The 19,395-nt window shown below is 42.9% G+C and overlaps 1 protein-coding gene across 9 annotated transcripts in view; it reads left to right on the forward strand.

Annotated features, from left to right (window-relative positions):
- The window catches only part of VWC2L (von Willebrand factor C domain containing 2 like), a 405,818-nt gene that overhangs the window by 340,977 nt on the left and 45,446 nt on the right, over positions 1 to 19,395 (forward strand). For 3 of the 9 annotated variants that reach the window (XM_068196550.1, XM_068196549.1, XM_068196552.1), the window contains one exon: positions 18,188 to 18,527. The exons of 3 other annotated variants lie outside the window; for them this stretch is intronic. In XM_068196550.1, the coding sequence (XP_068052651.1) occupies positions 18,188 to 18,372 (185 nt within the window). In that variant the 3' untranslated portion in view covers positions 18,373 to 18,527. Of the gene's footprint in view, positions 1 to 18,187; positions 18,528 to 19,395 lie in introns of those variants that run through there. 3 more of the 9 variants (XR_011001011.1, XM_068196553.1, XM_068196554.1) reach the window with 3 other exon arrangements.

The raw sequence follows: 19,395 nt of genomic DNA on the forward strand, positions 1-19,395 counted from the left end.
AGCAAGATGCAGGTCATGTCAATAAATAATATAAAGCTGCAGGGGCCATAATCTGTTTTCAGAGCACCTAAAGCTTGCAGCTTGAAGACAGCAAAAAGGGGACATAGGTTTACTTCAGATAGAGGTGAATAACTTCAGTTAATCATGTGTGCATTCATAACACAGAGAGGCAATGGCTACAATTCCCTCTACAAGGGAATTCTACTTCTCCATTAGTGAGCTTTTCATCTTTGTCACACATAGTGATGTTCATTTTCACTAAATAATTAATCCAAATACAGTACAAGTTACCAATGAAATCAAGATTGAAATACAACTGAGCAGAAGACAAATAGGTATATGAATTTCATATACAGGCAGTGGAGGATGCTAATAATTTGTAATATGCCTGGGTCTTTCAGGGGAATTAAAGTCTTACTCTACACATCCTATTGAGGCAGCTGGAGTGATGGGAACTGATCCATGGAGCACAAAGAGAATTTCAAAAGGAGATGTTCTGAGAAACAGATTCAAGTTCTAATCCTGAATGTGCCATTGACTTCTTCTGTTCATGCAGATCCAATACTCTACTGTTTTTGCTGACTTAAGTATTTGAATTATTGATATTCGGGTACTAAGGGAAAATGTGATTTTAATTTTTAAGTAGACTCTCTCTTTAACATCCAAAACAATGGAGTTCAGTCTGTGTGGGATTCTCTTTTGGTTTCTTCCCCTAGTTTCCTTAATTGAGAAGAGATTCTACCCTTCTGTCTAAAATTTTACTCTTAAGGATTCCAGCTTTCCTTAGATGTATCAGTGCATCCCATACAGGCCAGAGGCATGTGCAGAAGCTTTATGGTGTTGTGCACAGGATAGTTTGATGACAATTGCTTCTTCCTCCTGCATCTCAGCTTCTAAATTCCATTTCACAGGTTTCTGGGAAGCCTTTCTCAGTGTTGATGCTGCACACAACCCCCTCACCCCCTGTGCCTGCAAACAGAGGGAGGAGTATCCATGATGCCATAGTGGGCGTGCATAAGCCAGCCTGTGTTCAGTATCCAACAATTTCATTAATTTTCATTAATTTCATCCTGTTGCATTAAATAATTAAGTGGATTAACTGATGCTCTCCCCAGCTGTTCAGTCACCTCCACATGAGTGTGTTTTAATAAAGTCCTGGAGCTGTTTTGTCTCTGGCAACTGATTCTTAGTTAATGCACTCTTGCCATAATTGCTTTTTAATACAGCGGATTAGAAGATTATCTTTAAATTAAACTGTATTTCTAACAATAAAAGGAATCACATGAATTATATGTTAATCAGTAGACTCTAAGAGTTAAATGATTTTCTCATACTAGATATTACAAATACTTCATGTCTTTAAGACCTCAGATTTAATCAGTAATTTTTCCGTGATCTATTGTGGTGCAAAACCAAAATTCTAAGAAACAAACTACTCCAACAGTAGGGATGGAGAAACAGATAATACCAAATTATTTCCAGTCATTATCATCTGTCTGTTGGAATTCTCATCATTGTTATCGCAGACACACTAGCTCAGGAACAGCTGCAGTAAATACAGGAACTAGGATTTTCCTTAGGCTGGATCCCTTTTTGGAACTTCCATTACTTTCCTACTTGATTACCAGCTGCAAGGTACCAAAGTCCTTTGTTTTTTTGTAATCTAGGACAGGCCAGTGGTTCATCTTTCCAAGGAAGCATTGCTCATGGAATGGGACTGGGGTAGTTCTTAGTGCACCAGGGGTATTAGCTAGAAATATAATTGAGAGCTGGATGCCAAATGGAAACAGCTTTCAGCAGAAGCTGAGACTTTGGTGCTCCAAGTAATTCTGAAAGCCTAAGTTGTACTCCAGGAATGAGCATGGAGTGAAGGTAAAGGTGGTGGCACAGTGGCTGCCTTCAGAGGTGTTGGGCTAAAACAAGAACAATCAGTTTGATACAAGAGGCATTTTTCCCCTCTCTTGCCTTCTTGACTCATTGCTGACACATCTCTACCTGTGAATCCCCTGCAGTGTCTCTGCTGTTCAAATGTCTGAATTTGCAAGTCCCACGAAAGGCTGTTCTCTCAACAGCCATTGCCAAGAGCATGAAGAACAATAAACATTATATTTGATATCAGTGGTTTCAATTGATTCCATTCAAGTCTTCTGTGTTTTTGCAGAAAGCATCAATATTTGGGATGTAGAGCTTTTGGGTGTAAAAACTGCTGGGCCAATCAGGAAGTGAGTCATTGAAAGCTAAACAGGTGGAATGGAGAAGATGAAATACCTAAAGGAGTAAGATGGCTTTGGAGAAGGAAGTTTGAATTGGTGTAGCTGGGGAATGGAGACCATCAAAAGGGGTGTACTGAGAAGCTAAAGGTGATTCACTACAGACATCAGGGAAGAAATGCTGAAATTATGTTTATCTGGGAGGCTTTGATGAAAATAATTGAAGCTGATACTGAGGTTCTTGACCTCAGTATATATTTCTTTTATTGCTCATAAAGAATATGGAATTCTGGAGAAGGCTCCATCACAAGCTATTTGGGTTATTTGGGATAAGATTGAGGCAGACCAGAAGCCTGGCTTGGAGAATTTTCATGCTGGGTTTTCCCAAAGAATATTTCATTTGAGCTCTGCTTTCATTGCACTCCTTGATTTTACAGGCAGGAATGAGAACAAAGAAACAAACCCTTTAAAATGGAGCTCATCAGGCCAGATTTTGGTGTTGGCAGTATTGGCATCTGCTACTGCATTTGTATCTGATGTTAAAATCTTGGGCCTTAGCCAGTGAACAGCAGTTTATGACCATCCTGGATGGAGTTCAGAGCTATGCTAAGTGGTTCCATTTGAAAGATATTTTTCAATTACAGAAAAACAATTTGGTGAAGAGGTTCTGTTCAGAAGTGCTTGCTGAAATTCCATTTATGCAGCCTGGCATGGTTGCTTTGGTTATGTTGGAAAAGCTCTTGTGAAATCAGACCAACTCCCTGGCAAATGTAATACATAAAGAAATCAGGGACTGAGTCTGAATCAAACCTTTGGAGGTACATATACATGGACAGACAGATAAAGAGAATCAGAGAGAGGCTGGATATGAAAGTGGAGCCTGGTTTTTCCCTTCAGTAGCTGCTGCAATCGGAAATTCAGTTGAGCATTTCCAGCTTTTGAGAAACTCTAGAACCATACAGGAGCCCCATTTTAAAACAAATGTTATTTATTGAAGCTGCATCCATTTGCAGCTTTAACTCAAAGATCTGGACTCACTTCCAGTAGAAAGAAAGAGCAGACACAATTGTCTAATGGAAATTTCAAATTAATTGAATTGTGAAGGTTATTAAAAGTTAATAGCAAACATTAACAAAATTAGGGAATCATCCATTCACCTGAGTGTACAGATAAAAGAGATTTCTATCCATGGGGATAGAATCACGGGAGTACAAGGTCATATGTAAAGCAAAAGCTCTCCCAATGTGGAGGAACACGATGTAACCCACAGCTTTCCCTATACACAAAATAAGATCTGGGATTCTGCCCTAACGTTATGGTTTAAATTCTTTGTGTATAAATGAAGAAACACAAAGGCTGAAGATTCTTTCGTGAGATGTGGCTGATAACTCTGTCCCACCATGAGGCCAAAGCTTTTCTTGGCCAGGGCCTGGGTCTGTGCTGGCCCAAAACACGTGGCACTGAGAGTAAGACTTGTGTTCTGACAAGGAAAATTGTGCATAGTAACAGCTCCGGTTAATTCCTATAATTCCTCACAGGACTATGTCAGGACAGTATTATTAAACAACTTACTAATTAAGAATAATACAGAAGGCATTTAAAATTTTGTGGAGGATGGAATTTCTAAGTCATTTTCTGTACCATCATTTTTTGTCTCATCAGGATAATCGTGTAGATGATTTAGTAATCCAGGAGTTACAGCAGCCTGGCTGTGTTGATATGCTGGTTAAAAAGCTAAATTACAAAGAATATGTAAATCACAAAAAAAAAAGGTCAAACCAGTGCTTCAAGTTGGAAATGTGTCAGGAGAAGAGCAGGTTTGGTGTGGAGCTGGAAGTGGGGAAAGGATGTGTTATCCAGACGGATGGCCATGGGACCTCCTGAGGCACAGGTGAGAAAGTGAAGAATAGGGAGTGTGGAGTAAAGAACTGGATGGATGTAGAAGAGGACATAGGCTAGACTGAGAACAACATCTGCAGGTAGGTGCTGAGCTGCAGTACAAGAGGAAGGAAAATTATTGCTGGAAAAGGAAAAGAGCTATTAGTGCAAATCCTATGTTTCAAAAGAAAGGGAAAATAGCAAAGTATTCACCAGCTTTTTGGGTAAATCAGGAGGAGACACGGAGGTTGCAGAAGATTACATATTTAGATATTGAATGCATTGGGATTTGCATTCAGTTCTTCTCAGATCTTACAAGCTAGAATTACCTCCCATCATTGCAGGTTTGCCAAAATATAAAAGCAATGAGAAAAGATAATACGGTGGTGGAGGAGAATTGCAGTCTTCCTTCTTTTGGAGACCATGACAGCCTAAATATTAGCCAGAGTCATCCAGCAGATGAGAAAGTTGAATGCCTATATCTGAAAGGGTTGCTTTGGTAACTTGGATTTAAATGAAAATCATTTAAACTACCGATGCTTATGCAGTTCTAGGAAGGGGATGGATTGGATTTACAAAGCCCTACCACCACGGTTTTTGTCTGTAACTGGCTCTGTGAGCACAGGAAAGAGCAACTAACATCTCCAAGCAATCAGTAGGATTGCAAATGGCCAATTCAAGGAACAGGAACACAGTTCAAGGGGTTCACAGTTAGATTTTATATCTTAATCTAATATATCAGAAACTACTTGGGTCTAGCAGGACATTTTAATTTTGGAAACTGTTGCACGTCATGAACTTAGGCTTGAAAGAGCAGCCGGTCTGCAGGCTCTGAGACAAACTCATTCAGACTTGACCTATGCTGGCTTCTCAGGCAATGGATGAATAATCCATAAAGAATTAAAAATATTTTTTGGCTGTGAAAAAAAGTAGCAATGACCCAGTCAGTCCAGGACAGCAAGTGAAACACAATTTATATCTTTCAGACACTTAAAGCATAGGAGTCAAAAGCGTTAACCCCACTGAAAACCTTGGCAAGGAGCTGCCTTCAAAGCACCATAAATCTGCAAAGTGACTGAAGTACCCTACAATTGCCTTTGTTGTTTGTTTAACTATCACTTAGCTGTAGTACCACAAGATGTTCTGTGTAGACTCGAAAGCATCAGAGCTACATTAGCTGGGGATTCCTTTTCAGCACTCTCTAGCTGCGTCCCATTACCTCACCGCAGGTTTTCATTGGATGCTGTCCAGCGGTTCAGCATTGGTGCCATAAATGCCGCGATGACACGCGGCGTTTGTTACCCCCACGGCAGCATCCTTTCCAGGCAGGAGCAGCCAGCCCACGCTCCCTGCCCAGCTTTGGCCATGCCCCGAGGACAGGTGGGGGGCATTTGGCAGCCCAAGGGGGTGATACTGGGTGTTATCCCCCCGGGTTCGCTCGATGCCTTGTGTGCACACAGAGCCAGGAGATCTGCTGCTGCCTTGCACCACTTCTAAAGTCCCTTCCAACCCAACCCATTCTGTGATTATTTATGACTTTTTTTGAGAATGCCCAGAGGCTCCACTGGACAAGCTGTAGAGGTTCCTACCCCGGTCAGCCTAAAGAGATGAGCTGAACAAAGAGGTGATTCAGGTTTCTGTTGTAGATGGAGAGCTGAGGCCCGGGCAAATTAAATGAACTGTGCTGCCAGGCAGCAAGGCACTTATTGGAACTGATCTCCAAACTTGTCCTACCTCTGCCTCAGCCACAACTCTGTTGATTCTCCAGTAATGCTCTTGTGGGGTGTTCGTGGATTCGCAAAAAAATAAGTTATTAAGTTCCTGCAGCACATGTTCTTTAGCAATTAAAGCACTAAAGACCTAAATTTTTGTTCTCCTCTCTGTGAGCAGAAACTCTTGGAGCATCAATACAGTCACTTAAAGCTACACAACATTCATCCATCATTCCTGGTGGCTTACCTGACTCATACTACCTGGAAGTACGTGCTTTGCTTACCACACTCTTTGTTCTTGGAATGGGATTTCCTAAATCCATTGCCCGTGTGGCTTCTGTGGTGCTGTGTCGCACCATGAGATCACCGTGGGCTGTTGGTAGCAGCACAGACAGCTACACCTCAGCAGCACCCTGATCTGGGAGGCTATAAAATCTTTTTTAACAGCTCTTCATTTATTTTTCTCTGTATCCAAGTATCCCAGGATAATTATTTGCCCAAGAACACTTAGTTCACTGTCACTTGGGGGACAACAGCCGAGCAGGAGCAGGATTACAGATGCTCTCATCCCTGTAAAGGTAGTGCCATAAACAGTTAAAGATCAGGGACTGCTCTGGTCTGATTTACTCTTGTTCTGCTTCTCTCAGTTTCATTTTAATATTGAATCTGAGGAGTTTTGCATTACAGAAAACTCACTGCCCACCAAGCTCATCTGCTTCATGAGTACACCCAAAGACAAAAGGGTCCTGGCACAGAAGGAATTATTTTAAGAAGATGACTTTCACCTACGCCTGTCACTGAGTAATTGTTAACACCTACTACAGCTCCCCTCTGAAAAAAAAAAGTCACAGAAGAAAGTTTAGGAAAACACTATATAAGCTTTGTAAAACATAAAGACATAAAGGCTTCGTTTTACGTATAGACTCCGTGGGTTAGTGAGCCAGCTAACCTCTACGATAGATTTATGCCAGTAGCGTTTTCTGGCATGGGACTCCGAGGGCATAAAAGTCAGGATTTCACAGCAGTGTAAGGCTAATGATTAAAGTGTGGGTGATGGTAGTCACAGTAACAGCCTGAACAGGGAAGCACCCGCCTCCCTCTCAGGTGTTCTGACAGCCTGATATTAAAGACCTGCAGGTGTCAGAAGATGTAGGAAATCAGCTGGCCTCTCTGACAGATTTTACAGCACAGTGTTTGTGTGCTGTCAAGGCAGTGAATATGACAACACCAGGAATGACAGTAATAGGAATGTTTTTAAGAGAACAGCTGAACAAAGAGGCCTCTGTTGACAATAACATGCTTAAGTTAAAGGGAGTCTCTTGGAGCTTGTACTTGGAGAAGATATTATTAAGCCCAGTTTTCTACTTTGGGGTTTTTGTTTTGTTTTCAGAGTCTTCCTGTGTGTCTGTCTGTTTGGTTTTACTGCCATGGTGAAATACTATTTAGTTGTAATGTGGAAGAAAGATAAAAGCCACTCTGCAACGCTGCTTCACTTGTATCATCGTGATAGTGTAGGCAACATTTGAAGGCTGCACTGATTAAGATTTAAAATCTCCCATTTTTTTTTCTCCTGCAAGTTTTACAAACAGACAAGAAAAACCTAACTTGAGTTGGGAGAGTTGAAATTTGAGATTAAGGGTAGCATTGAGCCCCATCTATTTGAACACCTAAAAATGAGATAATTTGGTCAAGCTAGCCGTGGAGAGAATGGAGAGTGTGGATGTGCATAGCACATTTTATGTGACTCATCTCTTTCCAGTCACCAGAGAAGAAGCCCAGACAGCTACAACAGATGGGACACTGCACAGTCAGGAGGGGAACCTCAGGCTAAGCTGGAGGCACAAGCCAAGCCTGGCTTTCCCAGCCACCTCAGCAGGACTTTAACCCTCCCCACATGAGCCTCCATGTCCCAGAAGAATCGTGTAACAAAGGACTTGGCTTGACAGAAACCAGAATCCACATAAATTCCTCTAAGATCATCCTCTAAGCTTAAAATAATAATGGTAACAAGAAGCTAGCTTTAAGGACAAAACAGAAGTGTTTCCTGTTTATTTGCTGGGAAAGACTGATGAGTGCAAAAAGCATTAAGAATCCACTATGTAAAATAATAATGGTAACAAGTAATTAAAATAATAATTAAAATAATTAAAATAATAATGGTAACAAGAAGCTAGCTTTAAGGACAAAACAGAAGTGTTTCCTGTTTATTTGCTGGGAAAGACTGATGAGTGCAAAAAGCATTAAGAATCCACTATGTTTAGCCAGAGCTGCTCTGGTCTGCACTCATAAGGACACTGAACCTCTCTTTAAGGAGCATATTCAGAGGTAAAACTCTTAAGCAGAACATTTTGAGGCAAAGTGAATTAAATTTTACCTTCCTTTAAAAGTGCTTTTTCTCTGCAGCAGTTTTCATGACTCTTGCTTAAACTCTGGAAGTAAACTGAAGTTTGGCTTCTAGGTCTGTGTCCCACCTCCATCTCAGGCTTTGATCACCTGCAGCAGTTATTAGCTGTGGTGTAAGAACTGGCTCTGGGGGTCAAGAGATTTGTATAAAAAAAAGGAAGTGCTAATTACAGCCCAGTCCAATAAGCTTAGAAATATAGCAGAGACAAGTCCATTATCTCAGAGTTAATAGGGTTACAAAAAGTTGGCGATGCACATGATCTGCTTTGCTATCAAATGCTACTGAAATTATGGAGTGTTGCCACAGCATGGGAGTTGCACCAAATGATTAACACCTGGGTTTAGTAGAGGTCATTGCCTATGGAAGCCTGGCTTTCAATGGTATTTAAAGCCCTGCATGGATACAGGTGCCTAGGTACATTTGCAGATGTTCTGGTTTACACATCTGCCAGCAGTGCACGTTAGGGAATTCTCTTTTAAAATGTCTTTGAGGTGCCTGTTTGGAACTCCTGCATGGGATTTAGTGTCACCCTGCCTGAGCTGCATGAGGAGGAGCTGTGGAGGTCCTTCTGTAGTCATCACACAGACACAGCCACCTGCTGTCCCAGAGAGGCAGAGGAGCTCCTGGGAAAGGCAGTTTTCCTCCCTGGTGGGTGCAGAAGGAGCCTGCATGAACTGAACCCACTGTGGGATGGCAAGGTCAGATGAGATGAATCCCACTCCGTGTCAGGAAGCGATTACACATCTGGTCATTCACTTAGAGTTAATGGAAAGGATGATGCATATGCTGTCCAAGGGAAAAATAAATCAGTGTTCATACCCCAGTCACATCTTCTGTAACACAAGCATATCCATCTTATCGCTTGAGAAGGGAAGGAGGATCAGGGAGGCTTTAACTGAAAGACTGCAGGCCTCTCAAAGCAGGGAAAGGAGAAGGAGCAGAGCCTTAATACAAAGGTTATCTTCTATTCTCTGAATGCTTTCTAACTGGTGTTTCCATTATTCAAAGCTATGTTCTACACACCTGGAATTTTTCATCCCTTTGTACACTGCTCAACTTCACCGAATTCTTAAAAGTGAGGCATACCAATGCCTAAAACACATACAGCTGCAGCCAAGTAAGAAGTTTAGAGGAAAGCATGGTTTTGTGCATCCAAATCTATATTCAGGGACCTCACTTGTAGCAGAAACTAGAATAATTTTCAATAACAGAAATTTTGCTGTGACTTAATTTTTCTCAGTTAGCTCATCAGTAAGTATTATTTTTCTTAATGAAAGTTTTTAGTTAATATAAGTGCAACTCTTGAAACACCAAGAAAACAGCTAATGTGTTCTGGAGATAGTGTTACTTGCAGTACAGTATTTGGCATGCTGCTTCCAATAGGTAAGTTTAACATAAGAGAAGAGCTTGTTCTTCAGAACAAGATCTGAATGTGAACCATAGCCATGCTCTGGAGCATTTGCCATCACAGAAAAAGTTTCTTTGCAAGCAGAGGTTCAGCTTGTCAACTCCTGCAGATAATTTTATGGTGATTTATTCCTTTTTGAAGAGCATCAGATGGTACCGATCTTTCCTTTTTCCTCTGTTGCTTTCTTAAAATGTGACATTTATGTCATGTTGTTGTCCTGAGCAGCACAAGCACAGCTGCGGCAGCACCAGTACTGATGTCACCTTCTCGGGAGTTTCTCAGCCAACCTGATACTGCAGCTCCCCGTGGATGCAGTGTCACTCAACACCTCCCCTTTAGTGGTGACTTAAAAACCAAATGCTGCCTTTTGGGATTCAGAACAGCTTGGTGAGCCTGAGGTCCTGCACTTGGAAGTGATCTGAGGATTTTTGCCAGGATGGCTTGGTTCTTCCTCATCATTTTTTTCCTCAAGGTAGATTCCCTTGGAAAGACAGACCTACACATCTGCCCACATACAGGTATTCTAGGTAACACTGAAAGCTAGACAAGTGCCTTTCTATTATATGCATAAAAATATTCTGCTCTGACAGACATTTTCATTTTAAAAAACAGTCCTAGACAAGAAGGTATTTTCCTTTTATTCTCAAGATATTATTTTTAATATATTCAACATGCCTCATTAACACATCCAGAAAGGTTTTGACATCTTGAAGACTCTGCTTCAAAAGTTTCTGCCTTAATACTTTCTGCTTTGTTTTGAAGCTACTTACAAAATCCAAAATGCTACCAAAAGGCCAACTAAAATGTAATATAAACAAGCTCAAGTCCAGCTGAAAGGGAGCTTTACAGTAATGGTCTGGGTCTAGAAATCCTTATAAAAAGGCTTTAAGTTCTTTTATATAAAGGATTTTCTTCTATCAGATAAATGCTTTCTTTGGTCTGGGTAACTTTCTGGTGATTTCTTGCTTGAAAAAGATTTGTCAAGTTCTGAGATCTGTTTAATCTCCAGGAATAATGCTCCTTCATCTAGGTCACAGTTCCACAGAGTAAGAAGTTAAGAGAAGTCCCCTTTTTCCACCAGCCAAACATTACTCCACACCTTCACTCTTTGGAGGAAAATGCATCAGGCCAAATCATCCCACTCCACACTCATTTATCAGCCAGGCCAAATCTCTACATGCAGATCTTTAAAGATGTGAATTGAATTTCTGCTAACACACTGCTTGGGTAATTTGAAGTTTTTCTGTGTTCCAGGGGAATCGCTTTCCACCTTTGTAAATTTCAGCTGAATAATTTGACTGAGAAACTTCTCTGCATTGACTTTCCTGTTATTACCTTTTTATGATCCTTGGGTCTAGCTCACCTGCACCACATGGCCCTACTCAGCCTAAAACGCTGCCTTTCTGTTCAGGAGGCCTGACTGCTGTCCTGCTGAAAGCCAAACAAGAAGTGAGTTTGCTCACTCTAAGACCCTGTGCTGTAAGTCCTTGTAGCAGTAATGGCTCTGTTTGTGGTGTCCTGACCCTGCCTCATTTGAGAATGTGATTGCACTGAGTTGAATGACTTCACATGCATATGGTGAGTCACGAGCTTAAGTGCACTCTGAGATGAGCTATTTTTCCCTAGTATGCTTTGCCAAATCTATGTCTATTTAAACACTTGTGAGAAAGGAGAAAGAAAAAAAGTCTCTGGAAAGAATGACAAAAGGATTTTATTTTGGTACCAGTGTATTAAACACCTGTATCAGCAGATTCTTGGACGTCTTCTCTCTTTCCCAGCTTTCCTTTTACTCTTCATTACTGAGAATATTTAGCAAATTGCTTCAAGTGAATTACAAACTGCTCAAGATTATTCTTCTATACCCTGTCCATGAAAGATCTAAATAGAATGTGAAGGCAAAGGGAGGAAGGGGGTCATCATTATTTCCACAAGAATATTTAGGAGGTTTTACTCACATTTGAGACTGGAGGACTTATAATAATGTCTAAAAAGTGCATTCCCAAGCAGAACATAGTGTACAAGAAATAGTTGTTATATTTGTTGAAAGCTGTTTATAGAACAAAAAAAAAAAATTGTCCACCATCTATCATATGTTGAAATCAGTTGCCTGGTAAATAGCATTCTGCTTAGTGTGACAGTAATGAAGAATTTTATCTACAGCCACTGCAATCATAGTTTGCAGCCCTTGTAAATATTCCATTTACTTTTATGTAGGCAAGCACATTCTCTGTCAGCCAGATTACTAAAGGGAGGGACTGGATATTTCTACCTTTCACACCTCACTTGAGAGGTGCCCAATTCCTAGGAGATTCCAGGCTGAAGGATCCTGATGAAGATGCAAATGGTTGCAGCTCCAATAATGACAAAAGACCTAAATTCGGAGGGAATATAATCCATTAGGGCTGTACAACTTGTAACACTACCATGAAGAGACATTCCTTTTAAAAGGGGAACGGGAAAGAAAATGTTTGATGCAATGTGTAATGTAAGGAAGTGGTAGCCTTTGGTAAGTAAGGTTCAAAAAAAAACCCACTTATCTTAAAATATATTCCATTGACTAACAATCATGTGCCAAAATGAAGATAAATTACATTCTGACTATTCTTGAACAAAGTTTAAAAGTTCTGTGTAATAACATTGGTTGAACCATTAATGGAAGTCCTTAAAATATTAGTTTCTTGATACCTTCCACTTTGGGTCATCTTTCTTTGGGAAAAAACCCACACAACAAAACCAGATGCTGGTCTACATGCACAGGAGAAATCAATGGATGGGATCAATATTCCCTCCACAGGTAATAAATGCTGAGAAGCATTTCTGTCTATCTCAATTGATCCTAGAGAATTCTTTAAATTGGTTCTGATGTGTATAAAAACCATTTCCCTATTGATCAACGCTTTTCTTGCTTTCTTTCTTTGATATGTTATTTCATCTCTGCCATCAGGAATGGTCTCAGGCTTCTGTATGCAGTTAGGATAAACAGAATTTCTTCAATCCGCACAAGATTTTTTCTTTTTAATTTAAACCCAGAAATAGCTGGGTTTGTCTTTGAAGATGGATGCTTTGCTTACAGTTAGGCAGTGCAAGTAATTTTTAAACTGGGGAAGTTATCACATCAGAATTATTTGCAAGGAAGTCCAAAGTAACTGCTGTGCTTTTACTAGAAACAACTGCCCAGCTCCTGCTCCTCGACTATTCCGTTGTCTCTGAGAGAAGGAGCTGCTGGAGCAAAAAGGAGAGGTTTTGATCTGTCACTGTCCTTGTTCTGCCCCATTTTTGAGCAGAAGACTTCCCCTGAGCTGCTGAGCCTATGTAAAATGTTACTGGGAGTGAGCAAACAGTGCCAGTTATCAGGAAGAATGTCTCAGCCTGATGTGCCTGGGGAGCTCTGGAGTTTGTGACTTTTGTTACAACACTGTTTTATTAGCACTGAAGCTGCTAGACTGCTCCAGAAACATGAAGTACTGGCGGGCTAAAACAGAACTTTTCAGAGTATTTGATAATGGCATGTTACAGAATTAGTAAATTAATTTGCCCAAAGAAAAGTTAAATGCTTTAATGGGCATATAAAAAGGCTCAGCAGTGAGGAGTGGTGATGGTTTGCTCCAAAACTGTCACAGTTTGCAGCTGTTTGGACCTGTAAAGCAGTGTGGTCCTGGCAAGGTTTCACTCAAAATCCATTGTACCAGGAAGACAGTAGTCATAGCTGTGATTTCTGTTAGGCTCTTATGAAATATAAATTGTCAAACTGTCTTTCGACAAGTACAGGTTTTGTTCCTTTTACCCCAAGTAATTTGGAACCATCAACCCAGCAAATCATCTTGTCTAGTTCTGTCTTCTGAAGAAATGCAGTAACGAATTAGGTTGCTTCAACACGCCTGCACTATTTTAAATTTATCCACCAGTTCAAATTAGGAGATGGATTTCATACTGATTTCACAGGAGGGGCTTTGGTTCCTTAGGATTCCTTTCCTTAGGTATGCAAAGTTCCTTGCAGATGAGAAAAAGCAGGTTGCTTCCTTATATCTAACACAACTGAGCCTCCCTGAATGCAGTAACTTTGCTTTTAAGTTCACATGTTTAGGTCAGTATGGACACTCCAGTAAATTTGGTGGGATTTTTGCCAGATTCCTACTTTTGGCACTTTATGGCTACAGTCTTTATCAAACCCATAACTTTATGTACATTTGGAAAATGTACAAGAACATATTTGCATACAACATAATTAATTTTAACTACCCCCTTTTCCAGAGTGGGATATGTATCCTAAAAGTGAAAAAAAAAAAAAAAAAACTAAAATATTACTGTCTCTGAGGTACTAAGTGATTTTAGGGTTCAGCTCTGGTCTCAAAACAATGTAGTGATACAGTTTTAGTAGCAGGAATAGTTCTTCTAGAAGGGCATGGATGATTTTTATTGTTTTAAGTACAAGTGTATTTCCAGCCCAAACAACAGCACTGCATTGTAATTAATCAATGCCTAAAACGAAGAGCATTGCCAGTCTGGAGACAAGAACAGAGCTTTTCTCTGTAGGACACTGGGACTGGAAACCTACAGCAGTACTTAACTCCAGTGCTGGGCAAAAGAGGGAGCTGAAAGTGCAGTGATTCCCCAGAGTAAATTCAGTCTGGTCCCAGCAGGAAGGTGACTGTCCAGAGAGTCCAGATTCTGGCTACCCCGCAGCTCCTAGGTGAGGTGGGATTCAGATGAGCATTTCCATGGAAACCCTGTGTTTCATCATCCCCTGGGGGGCAATCTGGGGTCTGGCTTGGCTCCACATTTCTCTGTGGATCCCCAAGGAAGGACTGAAGGCTGAGGTTTGCACATGGAGTAAGCACCATCAGCCAAGTACATTTTAATGCAGTTTTTTTCTTGGCTAAGCTGTCATCCCCTTGTAAGGATTCCTTGCTCAGAAGTTGTTTGTACCTTTAATTGGCTTTGCTACCTTTCTTTACCTTTTCCAACTCACTGCATCCTTCTTGAAGCAAGTGTCCAGATGGTCAGAGCTTATGTTATTCTAAGGACATAACAGGGGTACATCAGAAAAATTAGTACTTGTGTTTAGCAATGGGCTACAGCAAATCAGCAGTGATTAGTACAGAGGCTGCTACTGTAGGGTCTCTTTGTGGTGGCAATGTGCTTTGTCATCACTCCTTGTCTGCCAGGTTGAGGCTGCTACTGTAGGGTCTCTTTGTGGTGGCAATGTGCTTTGTCATCACTCCTTGTCTGCCAGGTTGAGGAAGAAGGCTGAGCTCAGGACTGGCGTGGGGCCAGCCAGAGCAAGGCTTCACTTTATCTCCCCATGTTGCCAAGTGCACCAGCAGATCCAGAGCAGGTTCTGGAAGCCTTGTGAGCTGGAGATATAGAAACTGTGAGATCTAGAGGTCAGAGTCCTGGAGACTTTGCATCTTCTAAGCAGAATCTATTCATTTCAATGCAAATCAGCCTAACTGCTCAGTTCAGTGAGTTTGCATAGACCGGCCCCACCTGACAGTTGGGTCAAAGGTATGAAGAACAACCTCTCTTCAGGCTTTTACTTTCCTCCAGTGTTATATCAAAGTGCCTTTGTAAGTGACAAGTAAATATCCTTCAATAAAATACAGCTTTGCATCACAATTATGTAGTAGTTTTTGTTTGCTTTCCTAATTGGAAAAAATTTGGAAAGAGCAATAAAACACAATTTGTTCCCTCTTCCCAGAATGAAACATCTCCTTTCAGAAGGAAGGAGGGAGTAAATTTACATTATAATGAGCAAATTGTTATGAGCCCGTAGATCAGTGTTGACATAAAGGGTGACGGAAATGAGATGTCATTTTGTGCATTCCCCCTCGCATGCATCTGCCTGGGCATCCTGCTGCTACTGAGCCAGGAGGTGGCTGTATCATGGTCAGCAATAGTAACACATCCTAACTCAGGGAGAAATTCCTGTGAAATTAATCATTCTTCACCAGGGCTGCCAAGTGCACCTCCATCCTTTCCCCAGTGAGTGCTAGCAGTGGAGGCAGTGCAGGGTACTACTGCACCTCCTAGCTGGCTGGCTTTTACTGACCCTCTCTATTTCCCTCTTGGCTTTGTCATTTCCCAGGACTGTCAGAATACTGGCATGGACTGACAGGATGAGTGCTATGGTTGTGATTCAGGCATGTGATTACCTAGCAAAGCATGCAGAAAAATGCAGGGCTGGGGCCTGCCCCTGCGCTGCTCAACTCAAGGAGTGAATGAGCTGAAGCTTTGTCTCAGTTGTCATTCTGTCCTGCCCTTACTTTCTGGAAGTGGACTGCAGCTGTCCAGATCTTTTCTCCTGCCTGTCCCTCTCTGTAACAAGTGGGTTCATTAGTGGTTTTGAGAAGCTGGAAGTGGCATTAACCCCCTGCCCAGCTGCTGTGGTGTCAGGGCTGCAGGCGAAATGGCATTTCTTTGGCTCCTGGAGAAGTCATCCAGCGATTGCCTGGAGAGTCTCACTGCAAGTGCAATCCATATGCAATGCTTCCGTCAGCAAAGACTTGCTGGAGGAGAGTTTATAATAAATATTCACATCTGCTGCTTTGGACACTCTAATCCATTCTACAGATCTTTGCTGTGTCAGGCTTTGTTCTAGATGAAGAAGCCGAGTAGTTATAAAGGTTTGCAAATAGGGCATATTTATCATGGTTAGCTCCACTTGCTAGTTCCCTTTCTTGCACAAATATCCATGACCACACTAAGCATAAGTGGTGGTTAAATATTCTCAGTGCATTTGTTAGCTTTTTAGGCTACGTGTTTCTTTTGATAAATGGTGAAATGAAGCTCTTCATGAGCAGAACAGACAGCATCATTATGATCTAGTTTGAACGGAGGGACAACATATTCCCTGGATAAACTGTACATCACATAGGCACACCCAGGGCCCTGAAGTGTTAAAACTTGGATAAAATCCTCCGTGCTCACGTCTGTTGGGCAGTATGTTCCCATTGGCTATTTGGTGAATAACCTGAGTTACTAAAAATAGAAAAATATCTCCTGTTTTTCATAATCTTCCCCAAAATTATGACCTTGGTGCCAGATTGACTTGGTCAGTGTCAATTTTAATTATTCTTCAGCTGGCAATGTCTTTGCTTTCAGAGAGAAAATCTCAATACATCAGAAGAGCTATAATCACTCGGAGGGTGTATTGAACTTGCTCTAAATAGAAACAGGTGTTTGACCAAGATCACGACTGACAGTACAGTGATCCTGTTGTTGTTAGGGCCACATCAGCTTTGAAATGAATGTATTGATTTTTTTTTTTTTTTTTTTTGGTACGTGAAACTCATTATTATTATAGCTAATTTCTAAAGGAGAGTCTTTATCTGGAGACTGGGTAAGAGGCACTTCAAACATATCACTTACCAGCTATTACCTGTGCTTTTATTTAAGCAGGAAGATGGTAAACTTATAAACACATTCTGCTTCCTTAAAAGTGTTGAAAACTGAGTCCATTTGATTTGCAAAAAAGCACATGGAAACTGAGAACTCCTTAGAACCTTTTTTAGGTTTTGTTTTATTTTTTCTACTGTTAAACCCTATTCTATACTAAGGATTTAAATATTGTGTTTTTTTTTTTCCAAAAGGATATAAGGGAGCAAGCACTCAGTACAGTTAGATGCCTGACCTTCTGGAAATCCAGCTGAAAACTCATATCCTCATGTCTTAAGCAGTACAAGAAAAGCAGTGTCAGAAGCATGGTCTGATATCAATACCTCCAGGTATTAGGAGAGCATCTACTCCTCTGGTGCTCAGTCTGTGTTTCAGAATCAGTCCCTGAATAATTGTATCCAAATATAAGTGATTGTCCTGCTCTGGTATGCACTGGGGAAGCCCCACCTTGAGTATTGCATGCAGTTTTGGTCACTGTAGCATTAAAAAAAAATTATTAAGCTATCAGAGAACATCCAAAGGACAACAAAGATGGTGAAGGGCCTTGAGGGGAAGCTGTATGAGGAGTGACTGAGGGCACTTGGTCTGTTCAGCTGGAGGAGACTGAGGGGAGACTCATCAGGGTTTGCAACTCCCTTGGGAGGGGGAGTGGAGGGGCAGACACTGATCTCTGCCCTGTGGGGAGCAGTGACAGGACCTGAGGGAATGGCCTGAAGTTGTGTCAGCAGAGGTTTAGGTTGGATATTAGGGAAAGGTTCTTCCTCCAGAGGGTGTTTGGGCACTGGCACAGGCTCTCCAAAGAATGAGCACATCACTAAACCTGACAGAGTTCAAAAAAGGTTTGGACAATGCTCTTGGGCACATGGTGTGACCCTTGCGGTGTCCTGTGCAGGGCCAGGAGTTGGACTCCGTGATCCTTGCGGGTCCCTTCCAACTCAGCAGATTCTGTGATTCTGTCAAAGTAGCCAGGCTCCTTGTGAGGAGAACACGAGGTCTCCAGACTGGCCTAATCACTCCAAAATCCAATCTCATTGTTATTGATCCGTCCAATTTTCTGTTAATCCATCTCAGAAAACAGGAGTACACGCGAGTCTCTTTAAAGCCAGCATCTCTAAACTTCCCGCGACGCTGTCTTGTGTAGCCTTTGCCAACCTGGATGATGCCTTTGCGTGTGTTTCAGGTGACCTGGTGGCTCTGGCCAGCAGCGAGGGCTCCGTGAAGGTGCTGTCCCTGGCCGTGGGCCAGCTCTCCGTCCTGCGCGGCCCCGGGGTGGAGGTGCGCTGTGTGCGCTTCCACGGCGGCCAGGATTCCCTGCTGTCCGCGGGCGCCGATGGCAGGGTTTGCCTCTGGACCTGGGCACAGTGACACACGTGGCCCTCATCGCCTTCCACAAGAGCGGTCTGACAACAGCACTGCGGGCTTATAGCTTCATGGCTCGTCTTTGCACTATTCGGGGAATGTTCGCCCAAATGGAGCATTATTTAGCATTTTATCCAAATAAACCCCTCTATTTCTCCCTCTTTCTGCTATCACCGTGTTTTCCCCAACACCAAGAATGTCTCTTTAGGTGGTGTCTGGAGAAACAGCTTTACAATGACGCCTAATGCCGGCGCAGCCGAATTGCAAGGAGATTGATTTTTGATGTAGCGCAGCACGAGCCACAGGAGCCGGGGCGCCCCTTCCCCGGCGCAGCCGCCTGTGGGAAGACGAGGCGAAGTTTCCACAATGCGGCCATGGGGGATGTTTTCCCGGACACCGCCGGGGCGGCGGCGATGAGCCGGAGCTGGAGAGCGCGGAGGGGCTGAGAGAACCTCCAACCCGCGGATCCGAGGGGAGCCGGGCTGAGGGGAGCTCCAGCCGGTGGATCTGAGGGGAACAGGGCTGAGGGGAGCTCCAGCCGGTGCATCTGAGGGGAACCGGGCTGAGGGGAGCTCCAGCCGGTGCATCTGAGGGGAGCCGGGCTGACGGGAGCTCCAGCCGGTGCATCTGAGGGGAACCGGGCTGAGGGGAGCTTCAGCCGGTGGATCTGAGGGGAACCGGGCTGAGGGGAGCCGGGCTGAGGGGAGCTCCAGCCGGTGCATCTGAGGGGAACCGGGCTGACGGGAGCTTCAGCCGGTGCATCTGAGGGGAACCGGGCTGAGGGGAGCCGGGCTGAGGGGAGCTCCAGCCGGTGCATCTGAGGGGAACCGGGCTGACGGGAGCTTCAGCCGGTGCATCTGAGGGGAGCCGGGCTAAGGGGAGCTCCAGCCGGTGGATCTGAGGGGAGCCGGGCTGAGGGGAGCTCCAGCCGGTGCATCTGAGGGGAACCGGGCTGAAGGGAGCTCCAGCCGGTGCATCTGAGGGGGACCGGCAGGTCTGAGGAGAGCCGTCGCCCCGGCTGGCGGCAGG

The sequence above is a fragment of the Anomalospiza imberbis genome, chromosome 7 (assembly GCF_031753505.1).
Source record: "Anomalospiza imberbis isolate Cuckoo-Finch-1a 21T00152 chromosome 7, ASM3175350v1, whole genome shotgun sequence".
In the NCBI taxonomy this organism is placed as follows: domain Eukaryota; kingdom Metazoa; phylum Chordata; class Aves; order Passeriformes; family Viduidae; genus Anomalospiza; species Anomalospiza imberbis.